General features: G+C 51.2%; 1 protein-coding gene across 4 annotated transcripts in view; it reads left to right on the forward strand.

The window, feature by feature from the left end:
• Nucleotides 1-16,694, forward strand: part of CPNE2 (copine 2) — a 46,069-nt gene that overhangs the window by 25,900 nt on the left and 3,475 nt on the right. For all 4 annotated transcript variants that reach the window (XM_064723516.1, XM_064723518.1, XM_064723519.1 and 1 more), the window contains exons 6-14: nucleotides 278-361; nucleotides 3,329-3,418; nucleotides 3,620-3,718; nucleotides 4,483-4,569; nucleotides 4,744-4,803; nucleotides 7,493-7,626; nucleotides 8,298-8,352; nucleotides 12,591-12,642; nucleotides 13,567-13,700. In XM_064723516.1, the coding sequence (XP_064579586.1) occupies nucleotides 278-361; nucleotides 3,329-3,418; nucleotides 3,620-3,718; nucleotides 4,483-4,569; nucleotides 4,744-4,803; nucleotides 7,493-7,626; nucleotides 8,298-8,352; nucleotides 12,591-12,642; nucleotides 13,567-13,700 (795 nt within the window). The remainder of the gene's footprint in view (nucleotides 1-277; nucleotides 362-3,328; nucleotides 3,419-3,619; nucleotides 3,719-4,482; nucleotides 4,570-4,743; nucleotides 4,804-7,492; nucleotides 7,627-8,297; nucleotides 8,353-12,590; nucleotides 12,643-13,566; nucleotides 13,701-16,694) is intronic.

The following is a 16,694-nucleotide window of genomic DNA, read 5'->3' on the forward strand; positions in this document are numbered from 1 at the left end:
CATCTGTGTCCAGAGAGCTTTTGGGTACAGGCACATGCTGGGGAGCCAATACACCCAGCTCACAAAATGTGCTGAGGAAATCCAGGGAATTCACACAGCCAGGAATTCACACAGCCAGGACACTGCTTGTGGGTGCTGCCTGTTTGCCAGAGTGCCTGACCTGGCCCCACGGGGACAGGAGAGTGTCTGCAGGGCTGGCAGTGCCACAGAAACATCTCCCTTGGACCTCTGCTGCTTGCAGAGCACCACGTAACCCATCCTGTTCTTCTCCCTCCAGGACCTTTTTGGGAAGTCAGACCCCTTCTTGGAGTTTTATAAACCAGGTGATGATGGGAAGTGGATGCTGGTTCACAGAACAGAGGTGAGCAAAACTCCAACCTGAGCTGCTGAGACACCTCCATCCTCACATCAGCTCCTCTAGCCCTTCATGGTGTTGTCTCATCCATTGGTTGTAGACCAGGGTGGGATCCAGGGATTTCAAAACCTTACAGCTCTCTTCCTGGTGTCCAGTTGAGGCTGCTGAACTCCAGCAGATGAAGGTTCATGGGGGCCAGCAAAGTCTTGAAATCTTTTCTGTGCCCTGCTGTATCCAGCATGCAGAGAGGGAGATGATCCTGAAGCCTGTGATAATCTCCAGTCTCATCCTGGGCTTAGACTGAGCCCTGGGCCACTCTCCCTCCAATTTCAGGAGCATTAGGGTGAGCTGTGACCTGTGGAGATGGAGAGAGGTGATGTGAGGTGGGGAAAGGTTAAAATGAGCTTTTTCCCCACCTCCAGCTGAGCTGGGTGTTGAGGCACCTCCAGTTTCAGAGCATGAGCACCCTCCTCGTGTCTCTCATGAGCCAGAGCCACAGCCAGGGAGGCACAGAGCTGTGCCAGGGTCCTGGTGGGTCTGAGCAGGGCCAGCTGACCCCTCCTCTCCCTCATTTATACCTGCTGTGCTAATTTGGTCTGAGCTGGTCATGTTCTCAAGCTGCTGAAGCCAGTGATGTTAGGAATACCAGGCATAGCATAGGCAGGGAGAAAGAGGCTGGATTTTGCTTTAACAATGGACTAATAAGTACTTTTCAACGGCTTTCTTTCTTCTCCTCAGAGCTTGTTTCAAGGCTCTTTTTAGTTTGCACATAGTTCCTGGCAGCTGGCACAGAGAGGAGGGAGAATCAGTGGAGGGGGGACTCAGCAGCTTCCATGGCAGAGGGAGAGAACTGCATCTCACCCCATCTCACCCCCTTCTTTCTCCATCCCTTTTCTTGTCCCCTCAAAGCCTGCTTAAGGGGTTGTACCATCACAGGCAACTGCTGTAACAAAACACAGGGGGAGCTCAGGTGGAAGGAGAAAGTGGTGTTTGTTTACAAAGTCTCTCCATATGTTTGGTTTTACCACTTCTGTGCAAAGTCCATGAAGATTTCCTTCCCTCACACACCCACATGCACGTGAGCACCAGGATGTGGGTAATGCCTTGTGCCCTGTGGTACCAACACAGGCCATCCTTACAGCTCTGCTGTTTATTTTCTGGTGCTTTCCCTCACACCTTTCCATGCATATTTAGCTCACATCAACCTTAGCATTTCTCCTGTGTTACTGTGGGAGCAGGCTGGGACCTTACTTGTTTTTTCCCTCATGATTCAGTGTGTGTAGCTGGGCTTTGACTCAACAAGATGTGTTTCTCAGATGTGGGGGTTTGGAGTGGCCCCCAGCCCTTCCTTCTGGAAGAGGCTTGGGGAGGTGACTGTGCACCAACCATTGCTGGGATCTCTAAAAGCCTGTCAGGTTTGTGGGGAGCAGATGTCTGTACTGGTGTTTCCTCTGGTTTGCTGCCCATTGTCCTGTCTCACTGGATCAAGGTCTAGACAAGTTTTCTTTCAAGTAATGGATGCTCCAACAGCCTCCACCTTTCCAGCCCTGCATACATCCAGATGCCCTGAGGAGTGTACACCACCTTAGGTGACCCATTCCTGGAAGAGTCCAAGGCCAGGCTGAATGGGTTTTGAAGCATCCTGGTCTAGTGGAAGGTGTCCCTGCCCATGGTGGGGATTGGAACTGGATGATCTTTAAGGCCCCTTCCAACCCAAACCATTCTGTGATGCTGTGACCATCTTTGTGCTTTGAGGCTGGACACAAAGAAATAAAATTCTCCATTCTTGCACCTTCCAGTGCAGGAATAGAGCCAGCTTTCAGTGTGATGCTGGCATTTCCCCTGCCCCAGCAGACAGGGCAGGTGTGACAGGGCAGGATGGGTGCTCTGCTGCAGCTTGCTGTCCAAGCACAGGTGTGAGTGCTCAGCTGGAACTCTGGATCCTCTCCCACCCACCCTGGTGACCTGGCAGCATCCTGGGCTGTGTGGGCTCCTCTGTTCTCCCAGGCTCCTGCAGGCGGTGTTTACAAATTCAGCTGAACTGTTGCTGCCCTGTCAGGGTTTCCCCCACTCTCAGGAAGAGCCTGGCTGTCACACAAGATCCCAGGTGCTGTGCAGGTGTTTGCCCACAGCAGCAGCCCTGGAGCTCTTCCTCCCTGCTCTGTGCAGTGACTGTCCCAGCTGCAGAGATCCAAGCTCCTTCACAGCAGAATCCCTCGTGGTTACTTTGCACAGAAAAGGGTTAATTTGCTGCCTGTGCCTTGCTTTCTGAACATCCCTGTGAATCTCTCTTTGTGAGCACCACACCTCGGTGAGAAAGGATCTTTGCCTGCCCTGCAGGCACCTCTGATGTACACAGCATGTGCCTGGAGCCCGCTCCAGTTTGCTCAGGTTTCTACTAAGCAATTGCATTCTCTCAGGAAATGTCAAAAAGCATCAATTAATATTTCTCCAGCCCAGGCAGCAGATGTTACACAGATGAGACAAGAGAGCTTAATGTGCCCCAGGCTGATTTGGCTTTCCCGGGCTGCTTGCAGCATCTTGCTGCTCCATCTTCTCAGTGGTCAGAGCCCAGATGGATTCAGGCTGTGTTTGGGTGCTGGGGGGCTCTAAGCCATGAGCAGGGGGCAAGCAGAGGATGCAGAGGGCAGAAATAGAAGGAGGGTTGTGCAGTGAGTGGCTGTGCCCGTGCTGCCCAGTGTGCCACAGCTGTTCTCTCAGGCAGATTCCCTTAATTGCTCCCATGGGTGGATAAATCACCCAGAGCAATGAAAACAAACCTGGTTTAACTCACACCTGCTGCAGCTTGAGAAGGGGAAGCTGCTGTGTCTCAGTTATGGAGGCAGGGGAGGGCTGAGACAGCTTGCCTGGCCTGGCCCACCAGGAGCTGCTTCAGGGTCACTCTTGGAGATGTGTCCCTGATCTGTACTGTGTCTGTGCTCATGGTAACAGCATCCTGTGCTTCCCCTGCAGGTGATCAAATACACCCTGGACCCTGTCTGGAAGCCATTCACTGTGCCTTTGGTGTCACTGTGTGATGGAGAGATGGAGAAGATGATAAAGGTAGTGGGGAGCTCTCTGTGGGGATCAGCCTCTGGGGTTGACTCTCAAACATCTGAACCCCCATGGCTGCCTTATTAACAAACCCCAAAGCAACAAAAAATTCCTCATTTGGGGTCTCCAGCAGGAGAGGCTGGAGACTCCAGCAGCTCTGGCAGGAGGTGGTTGCTGTTCCTGAGGCTGGTTTTGCTCCTTCCACCCCAGGTGGTGTGCTACGACTACGACAGCGATGGGGGACACGACTTCATCGGGGAGCTCCAGACCTCGGTGGCCAGGCTGTGTGAAGCCCAAGATGCCTCTCCTGTAAGTGCTGACATGCTTCTGGGGAAGAATGAGGAAGGGGCTCCTCAGGGTTCATGGTAGACTTTGGTACTTGCACCCTCAATCTGTGCTCAGAAGAAGCCAAGTCCAAGTTCCTTCCTCCTTCCACCCGCACCATGAGTGACCCAGGCTGTTGCTAAAACATCTGAGCTGGGGAGAGCTGAGGCAGACTTTGCTGAAAATCAGGCTCTGCTGGTGTCTGAGGCAGCACCCATGATATGGAGGTGCCCTGTGGTTGGGGGGCAGAAAGGGAGGTGTGACTTGCTGCTGGGGCTGCATCTGCAGCAGGGCCCCAGGAGTGCAGCTCAACACCAGTTTTGTGCCAAGGGTGTCCCTATTCTGCCCTGAAGGGCTGACCAAGATCCTTGGTAGATGCCTCCTGGTTGAAGGGGTGTTGTGAAGACCCCTGCATAGCAGAGCTTTGCACTGCTGTGTTCACCAGGAGATCTCGGCCAAGGCATGGAGAGGTGTGAAACACCATGTGTGGTGCATTGAGTCCCCTGCCTGGGGAAACTGAGGCACAAAGGCATGAAAGTGCCCTGTCTAGGACTGCACAAGGTGCTGGTGCCAGAGGCAGGCATTGAGCTCGTTTTTCCTCTGGATTTGCGACCTATAGCCTGGCAATAAAATCTTCCTCCTCTTCACTGGAGGGAGGCTGCCCCCAGCACGTGCTGCTGGTGGCATCTGCTGCCACGAGGCACAGCCCAGCCCTGCTCTCACACCAGGGCCTGGCTCATGTTTTACAGCTCGAGTTGGAGTGCATCAACCCCAAAAAGCAAAAGAAGAAAAAGAATTACAAGAACTCTGGGATCATCATTGTCAAGTCCTGCAAGGTGAGTGTGTTACTGAGATGTTTCCTTCTTCAGCCCTGACTGATCTTCTCCAGCTCCCCCCCATCCCTTATCCTCTGCCTCCCTTGTGTTTCCAAGGGCCTGCATAGCCTGAATATTGATAACAATTGCTGAAACACTGCTTTTTTTTTGTTTGGTTTTTTTTTTTTCTTTTAGATAACCAGAGATTTCTCCTTCCTGGACTACATCCTGGGAGGCTGCCAGCTGATGTTCACTGTAAGGACTTTTGCTTCTCTTTGCCCAGTAGCAGTAACACCTATGTGATGGGCAGAACTGGGGAGTGAGGTTCAGTGTGAGATTTGGCACCAGCTGGGGTGACAGGAGCTGCCCATTTTGCTGTTAAACCATGTGGGTTTGGGGATTCTGGGGATGCTGAGGTACATCCAGTAGCATGGAGGGAGCTGGCTGGGCTTTGGCTGAAGGCCAGACTTTCAAAAAGACCCTCTGACCCTTCACAAAGTGTCACCAACTTCTCTCCCTATTTGAAGCTTTAACCACCCTCATTTTCTTTATGGCAGCTCTCCTTTTTCTGATCCCAGATGGGAGGCTTTGGGATGTTCTAGAGATGGTTTTCTGCATTTTTACTGACATTTCCACCTTTTTTCAAGCTGGACCACAGCTTGTCAGGAGTAAATATGCAAGAACATGTCAATCCTGAGTGAAATCACCACAATGCAGAAGTGGGCTTCTCAATTTCTGCAAACTTTCCTGGTGCAGTACCCAGAGAGCTGCAAGCACTCACAGTTAGATCAGTTTGTATTTTGTTGTTTTTTCTGAAAACATGATGGGGGAAGAGTAGGAGGAGGAGGAAGAGTTGCCATAGGAACAGCAATGATTGGGAGAGCTTTTTGTGTGCTGCTCTGCCTCTGTGTGCTTTGCTCTGGGTGCTGGAGAGTGAATAGAAGAGAAAATCAGTGAATTTATTGGTAGTACAGAGCCCTTGTGTGAATTAAGTTTGAATGCAGAAACTTTCCCCCCATCTGAAGATCTGGTTATTGGAGGGCTCCTCCTCCCAAGGCATCTTTGGTCCAAAGGGTGTGTTTCCAAAGGGAGCACTGCAGAAACACCTGAGCTGGCAGGAGGGTGCTGCACACACCCCCTGCAGTTTGGAAAGGCCACTGGTGCCCTCCCCAGTGAGGGAGAGGAGAGCTGAAACCCGGGAAGAGGGTTTGGGCTCAGCTGTGTGCCCCGTGTTGGAAGCAGAGCAGTGTGTCCCTCTCAGACCATTGCCTGAGTGCTGCTCCTGCTGACACTGCTTGCACCAGCCTGTCTGACTCCACCCCACGCCGTGCCTCAGTTTCCCTCTTGCTCTCTGGCTATGGTGGCTTGGCCAGAGCTTGGTGCAGGGACATTCCAGAGGTGAGCCAGAGGTTTGGTGAGGCTGTACAGTGTGACAGTGTTCACAGGGGTCTCATGTTGAGGGAAGAGACAGGATCTGACTCCATGTTTCAGAAGGCTGATTTATTATTTTGTGATATATGTTATATTAAAACTATACTAAAAGAATAGAAGAAAGGATTTCATCAGAAGGCTGGCTAAGAATAGAATAGAAAGGAGGCTCTGTCCGAGCCAGCTCCCTGTGATTGGCCATTAATTAGAAGCATCCAACTTGGGCCAGTCACAGATCCACCTGCTGCATTCCACAGCAGCAGATAATCAATGTTTACATTTTGTTCCTGAGGCCTCTCAGCTTCTCAGGAGGAAAAATCCTAAGGAAAGGATTCTTCATAAAAGATGTCTACAACAGTACAGTTGTTTGACAAAGAAGTTAGGTGTTCATGGAACCATAGGATGGTTTGGGTTGGGAGGGACCTTCAAAGATCATCTCATCCCACCCCCCTGCCATGGACCAGCTTGCCCAGGGCAGCTTCCATTGGACCATCTTGCCCAGGGCTTTGTCCAGCCTGGCCTTAAGCACTTCCAGGGATGGGGCAGCCACAGCTTCTCTGCACAACTTGTGCCTCACCACCCTTATTGTGCAACATTTCTCCCTTATCTGCAATGCAAACCCACACTCTGGCAGTTTAAAACGTGCTCCCTTGTCCTGCCATGCCATTTTACCATGGCACAAGGTAGTGGCTCCTCCTGGGATGTGATGTCCTCCTGCCCCAGCCAGGCCAAGGTCCCTTCTCAGGCAGTCTGCCATTCATCCTCTCCCATTATGGATACAGAGCAAAATCTCTCTCAAAATCCCTGAGCTCGATTTAGGCACTGGAGTTATTTTGGGTTTTGCCTCTTTGCAAAGCAAACCAGTCGAGTGCAGTCACGCTGCCTGTTTGCCTGGTCCCAGCTCTTCCTTCCCAGTCACATCAGATTGGGTGGCTCAGCATCTCTCCTCTCCTGGCCAGATTTATCTGGGTCTGAGATAGGCATTTCTACAAATGCCTTTAAATAGAAAGCCTAATTTAGTGCCTTCCTGACAGAGTCCCCTGAGAGCTCAGCATATATTGGTCCCTGGGGAAGCCTGGTGAAGAGCTGGTCTTCCTGCCTGCAGGGAAAGGTCTGCTCACGGCTCTGATGCTTTGGTCAAAGACCTTGAGATCCAGGTACCCAGGTGGCCCTGGCTGCCCTGGTGGCCCTGGGGCTGCTCAGTTCCTGAGCCCTGGGAGATGGGAGTGAGAATCCTCAGCTGGAGGAGGTGGTGGCTTGTCCCAGGAATAGGGGCTGCTTGGGGACACCTTGTGTGATGCTCATTGGTGACAACTGGAGGGGAAAGAGTGAATGACTTTGCCTAATGTAGTATTTAATCAACTTCTTGCAAGAAATGGATTTTGTTAAACTTTTTCCAAAGTTTGAGGTTTGAGGGAACTGTGCGTGAGCCTCACAGCAGTGGAGGATTGGTGGTCAGGTCTCTGGTGGCATTTGCTAACAGAGGATGGGTTTATGCCTCTCTCTTGTTCTCCAGGTTGGGATTGACTTCACAGCTTCCAATGGAAACCCCCAGGAGCCCTCCTCTTTGCACTACATCAACCCCCTGGGCACAAACGAGTACTTGTCAGCCATCTGGGCTGTGGGCCAGATCATCCAGGACTATGACTCGTAAGCACCGTGCCCTTCTGCCACCACCCCTGTCTGCAGATGTTTCCCTGGCTTCCCAAGAGCCTTCTGGGATGCATCTGCCTTGATCCAGGGCTTAGTAATACCTTAAGGACATTATTTACCATAAACATCAGGATGCAGGAGGAGAGGGTTGGGACAGGCTTTCTCCTCTCCCCCCACTGCTGCTGTGGAGGGGAAGGATGTTAGCAGAGGTGGAACATCCTCTCCTTGGGGCAGGTGCTCTCAGCTTGCTGTTGTTTACTGTCAGAGCTGTGACCCCAGACTGCCTCATTCCTCAGACATCCTGAGGAGTGGAGGAAATATCAAAAAAAAATATCATCTCAGACACTGATAGAGAAAACAAAACAGAAGTCTGTTGCTCTCACTGTGATGGCTCTTGTGACCAAAATGGATTGCTCACTTTTTAAAATCTCCAGGGTTACATGCCTGCAAGAGACACAGTGTTTGGGCAAGAGGATGTTCCTGGTCTCTGTGGGAAACAGAGCAAAGCTGGACTCCTTTTTCTCTAAAGATCAAATCCAAGGGGGAATATCTGTTCTCTCTTAAGAATGTTTATCTCCCATTGAAAAGCACTGCATGTTTTGGGAGAAGCTGTGCAAGCCTGCTCTGTGTGTGTCAGTACACCCATATGTTTTCCTCCTTCTCTTTAGGGACAAGATGTTTCCTGCTCTGGGATTCGGCGCCCAGCTCCCGCCAGACTGGAAGGTGAAGTGCTGGGGCCACCTGAGTGTTTGAGATGGGTTTGTCCTCAAATTGCCTTGGCAGGAGCAGAACTGCCAGGGCTTGGTCAGGGAAAAGCTGCTGGGGAGAGGGGGAAAGGGCAGGTGTGGAATCTCAGCCGGTGGGATGTGTCAGCGTGGGTGGGCAGCAAGGCAGGGATGGGGCACAGGCAGCCCGTTCCTTCATTCTGCACTGGCATGAAAGCAGCAGCTCCCTGGCATTAATAGGCAGAGCCAGGCATTGATTCATTTTCCTGGCAGAAGGCAGGAACAATTCTGGGGAAGGAAAAAGGCCTCTGGATGAATGTGTCAGACGGCAGCTAAGTGTGGAAGGGGGCTGGGAGCTAGGGAGCCTTGATTTGATGCTGCACAGGCAGAGCGTGCAAGGGCAGAAGAAAGGAGCCTTCCCAAAAATCCACCTTGATCTTTGGTTAGGATTAGACACTGGTCCTACAAGGGCTGAGCTGCACATCCTGCTCTTCTGGAGGGCAGGGAATGGGGCTGTTCCTGCAGCCTGGCTGGCAGATGGGGAGCATCTTCTCAGGGCTTAGACAATGTGCTGGGACACCACCATCATTAATTACTGGCTGGCTCTTCTGGCTGCTCTTTGCTCACGCCCTTCGTGTGCATTTTCTTTCTGCTCGCTGGCTTTGAGGCGTTCCCAGCTCCAGGCTGGGGTTGGATCTGAGCGAGCCCTTTGTGTTCTGTGGGAGGGGAGCTGTGCTCTGGGCTGAGCACAGCAGGGCATGTAAGTCATGAGCAGCTGGGAGCTGGGCTGGGAAGCTCATCCCTGCCAGCCCTCGTGGCTGGGGATGTCCTGCCTGTTCTGGCTTTGTGCTTTTCCCTGCCCTCCCAGCAGCCAGAATTTGTATGACTCAAGTGGGAGCTCTTGCTGTTTGCCAGCCACAGAAGGAGATCCCTCCATGTGCACTTTGGAGCTGATTCATCCTCCTTGGCCTGCAAATGTCTCTGGTCTGTCACTTTACCACTTTTGTTGGGAAAATCTAGGTAAGCAGCTTCCAAGGTCTAAGAGCCAGCTGCTGCCAGGGATTTGTTACTTGGGGAGAAAAAATGGGAATGGCAAATGCAGTAGGCATGGAAAGGGCACAGCAGCTTGGGATTGTCACAGAGAGCATCCTGTGTGTGAGTCAGTGCCCACAGGAAGGGCATTGCTGGGTTGGAAACAGCCCTTCTGCAAGACTGGAGGTGGATACTGGGTTGAGGATGAGAGCTGGGGGCTCTGCACCTGCCTCCTGTGGGCTAGGAGATGCTCTGTAAAAGCTACAAGAAAAAAACACCTTGTTTTCCTCAGAATTATTTCTAAGCCCAAATAAACCCCAGTGGGGAGCAGCTTCTTCCTCCCCAGGTGCTTGGGCATGCCTACAGGTCACCCATGACCCATCAGTTGTCTCATGTTATCAGTGGGGCCATCCCTGGTGCGTCTCCCTGGTGCATCTCTCCAGCTTGGGACTTCCTCTCTCCCCAGCTCTCTAAGCATCACTGGCTCCACTCACTCATTAATGATTTTTTGTCTGTCAAGGCTCATTGTGTAATTCCAAAGCCAAAGCAGCAGTTCTTCATGAAATCCTGCACCCTGTGTGACAGTGGACAGAAATCAGGGACCCTCAGACCCAAGCAAAGATTGCCAGGAGACACAAGACGTATAAATGGTGCTTTGTGCTCCCGTTGCCATGGCTCCCCCAACGCTTCTCCGGCGCCCGTCGGAGCGAGATGTTTCACACACCAAAGTCGCGTTGGAAATGTCAAAGAACATCTTTGTAGCCGTGTAACAGCTCTGTGGAGAGCCTCGAGTGGCTTCCTAGTAGGGAACAGCAGAGAGGAGCAGATGGGTTGTGCTTTCTTGGGGATGAGCAAAGGCAAAGCAGCAGCAGACAGGGGGATTCTAAATGTTGGAGCCACACCGGTCACCTGGTTTGGAGATGGGATCAGCCGAAGGAAGCTGGTGGCTTGACTGATGTGAAACCTCCAAGGCTTTCCATCCTTTTGCCATATACATATATATTTTTTTATTATTATATATATATATATATATATATATATATAGGCAAACTGAGTCATGGCAGCAGTGGTATTCCTTCTGGGATACCACTGGAGAACCCTCTGTGAGGTTTGGGGTGGTTCAAAAGTTTCTCTCTCTGAGTTACTGGGGAATGGGATACCTGTAGGTGCTCCATGTGCATTTAGCTGGACTCCACAGAAACTGTTTTCAAAGTACAAGCTGAATAGGGAATGACATCCTTTCTTTTAAGTTTTTTATTGTTTTAAAGCCCTCCTGTTGATTTTTTTAGGAGATATGTATATGTAGATATGTATTTTTATATATATGTAAAATTCATAAAAACTCCAGAGGAGGTTTTGCAGCATTTCTGCCACGTAGGGGTTCTGCTCTGTAGACAGTGAGGAACACAGCTTGAAACCATTTCATTGCTTCTTAAAAGAAAGAGAAACCCCTCTTTTGCAGAGCAAAACATGGAAATATTTCTGCCTGCCTTGTCTATAAATACTCATGACAGAATTTTGAACGTCTTCTAAAAAAAAGCAAGCCCGTTTACAACCACAAGTCAACTGAATTACTGAATTTGGGTGTATTGCCCAAAATGAAGGCTTCTGTGAGAAGGGATGTATGCAAAACACAGTGATATATTCAGCTTTTCTCTACCCTGGTGGTGTGGGTGCTCTGCAGGCCTGGGGAGACCTGGGCAGGCTGTGGTCGGTCACCACTCAGGCAGCCCGTCAGCTCTGCAGTATGGGGAAGGCTTTTGGTTGACTTTGCTTTTGTTTGGTTGCTGTTTCCCACCCCACAGCCTCTTGTAAGAACAGTTTCTGCTGCTTTGGACACAATGCCCAGCATAATTGGAAAGTCTGAATCAGACGCGTGTTGCGTTTGCAGCCTCGGGCGGGCTCTGCCTTCAGACGGCTCTGGAGGACACTCGTTTCTGCCAGCACTGGGAATTTGTGTGTCCCAAAGCAATTCCCTTGCTGGAAAGCTCAGCAATCCTCCACCCTTCCGGGAGGGAGACAATATCCTTGTTTTGTAACACTGGCACGAACAGGGTGGGAGCTTTTTGTTTCAGAGGCCTTGAGCTGGTGGCCTGAAGGCCCAAATCACCCCTTCAACTTTCAGAGGTGCTGGGAGAGGAATTGCACATCCTTGATGCTCCTGAGAGTCTGTTTGCTTCTTGGAGTGCCTAAATTGCTGGGAGCAGAGTGAGGAATGTGTAACCCCACATATCTGGTGGTTCTTGGCCCACACCAGCACTGGAAAGGTTCATACTGGAAGCCAGGATCCCCTCCTGCAGCTGGGCTGCTCAGCTTTCTGTGCTGCTGAGACAGGTTCAAAGCAGCTGCTGTCCAGTGCACCAGCCAGGGATCAAGGTGTGAGGGCTCTCTGCTCTTGCCACGAGGCCTTTTTGCAAAACCACCTCCCTCTGAAAGCTTGAAAGGAGGTGGTGGGAAAGCCAAAGGGTCTTGGATGTGCTGTGGTGGAAGGATGGGTTCATAGGCAATGAAAACTGGCTCAGGTTGTGCTGTCCATCACACCCAAGCTTTCACATCACCTCTCCCACACTGCCTTTCACCCTCATACTGACCCAGAGGATGAAGTTAATCAGCTGCTGGTTTGCCATTGTACCTGACATGCCAGACCAGGTCTTCAGCATAGCTCACTGTGTCTTCTTCCCTCTTGCTGCATCATCCTCATGCAGAGAGATGGGAAATGGAGATGCTGCCAGGACTGGCACTTCCTGTGATGAGTTTGAGTTTTCTCTCATTAAAACCTGCAGCAGGATGAAGTAATTTCTCCTAGTGACTGGTGAGATGGCACAGCTGTCTGGGAGCATCCCTTCTGCCTGCTTCCCCTCTGGGCGGCCAGCAGGAAGCCACGTGGACAGACCTGCTGTGATAACTGTGGGAGAATGTCTGGTGTGGTAATTTCAGAAGGCTCCATGATGGGGGCACTGGAGAACTGGTTCATCCTCAAGTGCTGCTCATCCCTGACCATGTTTGTGTTTGCTGTTTGGGTAGCAGAGGGCTGGGCAGTGTCACTGACCCAGCAGTTGTGTGGACCATAACTCTGTGGCCGCCTGGTTCTGCTCCAGGGGAGCATCACACTTAAACCAGACCTGCAGCATCAGCTGAACTGTTAGTGAGCTGCCTGCCCTGCACTGGCCCTCCAAATTAATTTGGGTCTTTTCTTCTCCACAGGTATCCCATGAGTTTGCCATTAACTTCAACCCCAGGAATCCATTCTGTTCAGGTAAGCATCTGCCAGGCCTTTAGGACTCCTCAGATGCCTTCAGTGCCTTCTGTCCTTCCTCTGCATTTCTTCAGTAACTCCTTCATCCCTGGATGTGTTCAAGGCCAGGTTGGATGGGGCCCTGAGCAACCTGATCTGCTGGGTGGAATCACCACCCATGCCAGTGTGTTTGGCACTAAGAGGATCTCTAAGGTCCCTTCCAACCTGAATCATTCCATGATTCTGTGATCATGGGGGTTTTTCAAGGCATGTTCAGGGACAGACATGAATGGTGAAGCAGAGCACACACTAAAGGCACACTCAGAGGAAAGCTCAGAAAATTTGGGGGTGTGTAGGAAGGCCTAGGGTAAGCTGCAGCTGGATTCAGACTGTGTAAAATCCGCCTTCGCTCTGCTGTCTGGTGTGTCCTACCAGCCGTCTGCTCCCCTTGCAAGGCTGCAAGAAACACAAGGCCTGCTCAGCAGATGGGGAATTCAGACTCAATGCTCCATTTAGCAGCTGATAGCTGCTCACAGTGATGGCTGAAGGACTGCTCAAATCCTGAGTGCTAAGGGCTACTACCTATACTAGGGCTACCATGGACCCTCTGTCTGTTTTTGGTTATGTTCAGGGACCAGGAGTTGCTTTTCTTTTTGCTCCTCCTCCTTGGCTGATTCTGAGATTTTTTCACAATCCCAAGGAATGCTTTCATTGACTGTGGGTCCTTAGAGGGCTTCCCTACCACACAAGGTCTGAGGACCCTCTACAAAGTGACTGAAGAGCAAAGCTTGGATATTCAGGAATTTGGGATGAGTCAGTCAGGAAATGGAGGGAATATCTCTGACTTCAGCTCCATGACAGCATAAGCTAATGATTTTCCTGGTTGGGTTTGCTGTGGTCCTGAGTTGACCCTCTGTAATGCCTGTTTCTCTGCTTTCCCTGAAGGTGTGGAGGGCATTGTCCAAGCATACTCTGCCTGCCTGCCCCACATCCGCTTCTACGGCCCCACCAACTTCTCTCCCATCATCAACCACGTGGCTCGTTTTGCAGCTCAAGCCACCCAACAGGAAACTGCATCTGTAAGTCCATGAGATTCCATGATCCTGATGGCTGTGGCCTGGGGAACACAAACCGTGAGCTGGGTTTCATGTCTTTCCCTTGTCTGTGGGTCCAGCCTTGCCAGTGCTGACCAAGGTGTGCTCTTAGGGGTGTGAAGAGCATCTGGAGTCTGCAAGATGGAGCTCCCTTGGATGAACTGTGGATGGCAGTTCTGGCCCCTGGCTTTTGCTGGCCAAAACAGCTCAGCTTGGGCACCAGCAGTTGCATGGCAGGAGATGTTGGGGTAAAAGCTTCCCTGATTCCTGCCTGGAGCAAAGCAGGATCACACTGAAAGCCTTTTCCCCATGAGGACCTTTCCCAGCCTTGTTGCTCTTCCCAGCCCCAGGCATAAGGAAATAGTGAATTTGCTTTAATTCAGCACAGATCCAGGTCCTCATTTTTTCGTTTTCTGTGTTGTCAGTGGGGGAGGGAGAGCCCACGGGCTCAGCACTGAGCAGAGGCACTAATCATATGCAAATTGCACCCCTCTGCTGGCACTAATAGTTTAATCAAGGGAGATTTTAAATAATGGGCACTAATAGTGCCGTCAGAGGCAAGCCTGGCTTGGCTCGGGTGGATTTTTGGCAGCACAAAGCGTTATTGATGAGGGATCTCACTCCCCCGGGGTCTTCTCCTCTTCCATCCCCTCTTCAGCTCGTGCATCAAAGCCACCCCTGGTGCTGAGTGGCTGCCTGAACCTGCCCTCCTCTTCCTCCCGCTCTCGCTTGCTCCCAGCATTTCAAATAAAACCAAAAATCCTCGTAGTTTTTCCATAGCAACATAGATCACAAACAGCCCTCGGCTCGTAAGGGATGGGAGACTAAAACATCCTGGCGCTGGGGGAGGGACAGAGGGGTGTTACACCACTTGGCTCTTGGGGAAGGATTAATAAGCTTTGGGGAATTAAAGCTCACCTTTCCAGCAGGGTTCCTGCATCCAAACCTCCCCTTTTCTCACCTCATGCTGTTCAGTGCTGCCTAATCCCTCCAAGTCCTGCTGATATCATTAACAAGTGGATTGGGAATCATCCCAGAGCCCACGTGGATGCAGGGATCAGCCATTTTAACAAGAAAAAGAGGAGAAAGGAGGCAGGTGCTGCTGGTTGGTGTGTGATGGACCCCCTAGCCTGGTCCCTGTGCACCAGCAGCTCTGACTGTGGCTTGGCAGAGGTGCCACCCTGGCTGAGTACTGCAGCTGCAGCCCAGAGGTGCCACCAGCACCCCTGTCCTGCTGCCATTTACTGACACCACCAAAACTGCCACTGCTGCTTGGGGAATCTCCCACTGATGCTCTCCAGCAGTGCCTCCTGGTCCCTTGCTTCATTACCCCAAGCAGCCCCTGGGCTTTGAGGCTGATCCCCAGCATCAGCTCTTAGTTCTTTTGACCTCTGAAATATGTTGTGATAAATGTTTGACAAGCTCTGCCTCCCCACCCCTTTTCCTGCATATTTTCCAGCATTTTTTCAGATCCTGTTACGGATTTTACAGAAAAAAAGGGAACAAAGGGAAATAACCCTTTCCATGTTTCCAGGAGAGAGGCCGGGCAGGGAAAGGGACAATCAGCTGAAAGTCATTATCAGCTGCTCCCCTCAAGGTTTCATACTCTTCCTCCCATACTGGTTCCAGATGGGGTGAGGTCCAAGTCCAGCTTCCAGTTATGACCAGTGCAGGTCTTCTCCTGAAATTCAGTCTTGTCCCCCAGACTCAGATCTTGCAGTCCTGCTCTGCAGACTTCTGGTTCACCATGTTTTGCTCTCAGAAATTCATATTTAGATAAAAACTAAACTCTGGACTGTGCTGTGCAGGCAGGGTTAATGCATCAAAAGGGGCTGGAGTGGGGAAGGGTCTGGCTAGGGAAAATCTCCTCACCCATGTCCTCAGGTTGTGTTTAAACTCTGCCCAGCCTTGTTAGTACTTGGAGTTTAGCACTGCAGACCATCAGGAGCAAATGAAGCTTAGGGAAGGTTTCAAGGGATGTGGGCTGGAGGAAGACCAGAAAAACAGGCTTGGGGCAGCACTCCTTCCTTTGCTTTTCCAGGATGCTGCACTAGCGGTTTTCAGAGGAAATGGAAAGAATGAGGAGAAGAACAAAGGGCTTTAATGCTCTTAAGTGCTTGTTTTCGTTATTTCTCCAGCACATACAAGCTCTGTAATGTGCCAAAATTGAGCTATTACTTTCCCTGGAGACAGAGGAGATGGGAATTTGGGGGTCCACATGCTCCAGGTTTGCAGAGCTGAGTCCAGCAGGACCGTGTGTCCATCTCTGTCCATCCTTCCCCAGCTCTGCAGGCCCAGCAGGGGCAGCCCTTCCCAAGGGAAGGGGAGCAGTTCCCAGTGCTGCTGCTCTGTCATCCCCCAGCTTGCTGATACCCTCTACATCCCCTCAGTGCATCCCACAGCCATGGCTTTGGACAGGAGATGGACAAGCCCTGAGCAGCGTGGGATGGCCCCACAGCCTGGCAGGGCAATACAGGAGATGCTCCCCATCAGAGCAGGGAAATGTTGATGGCAGCACCCCAAAAAACACACCACTGTGTGCAGGCAGAGGGAGATTTCATTTCCTAGCTGGGCTCCTGTCCCAGCCCTGAATTCCTCCTGGCCCTGACAGAGATCCTGTGCTGTTTAGAAGTTGATTTTGTTTTGCATCATTAAGTACAGTAAATCAGTAATTCAGAAAAATGTTTTGGAGTGAGAGCTGGTTTGTTTGTTTAAGGTCTTTCAAAAACCAGGGGGAGTAGGAACACGTGAATTTCTGGATTCTGCTGAAGGGCATGAAATTCCAGCTGACCTGGGAAATGGTGAAGCTCACCTCCAAACCCCCAGGGGCCCTGCCCCCCCTCGACATGTGTGAGCCCTGGCTGCAGTGTGAGGGTGTATCTTGGGATTTTAGCTGGTCAGAGTGACTTTGAGATACATTAGAAAGTCTTTTTTCTTAGCCTGGTGGGTGAATAAGGAGTCAGTGCTCTTCAGCTCTCA

The sequence above is a fragment of the Zonotrichia leucophrys genome, chromosome 11 (genome assembly GCF_028769735.1).
Source record: "Zonotrichia leucophrys gambelii isolate GWCS_2022_RI chromosome 11, RI_Zleu_2.0, whole genome shotgun sequence".
NCBI lineage: Eukaryota > Metazoa > Chordata > Aves > Passeriformes > Passerellidae > Zonotrichia > Zonotrichia leucophrys.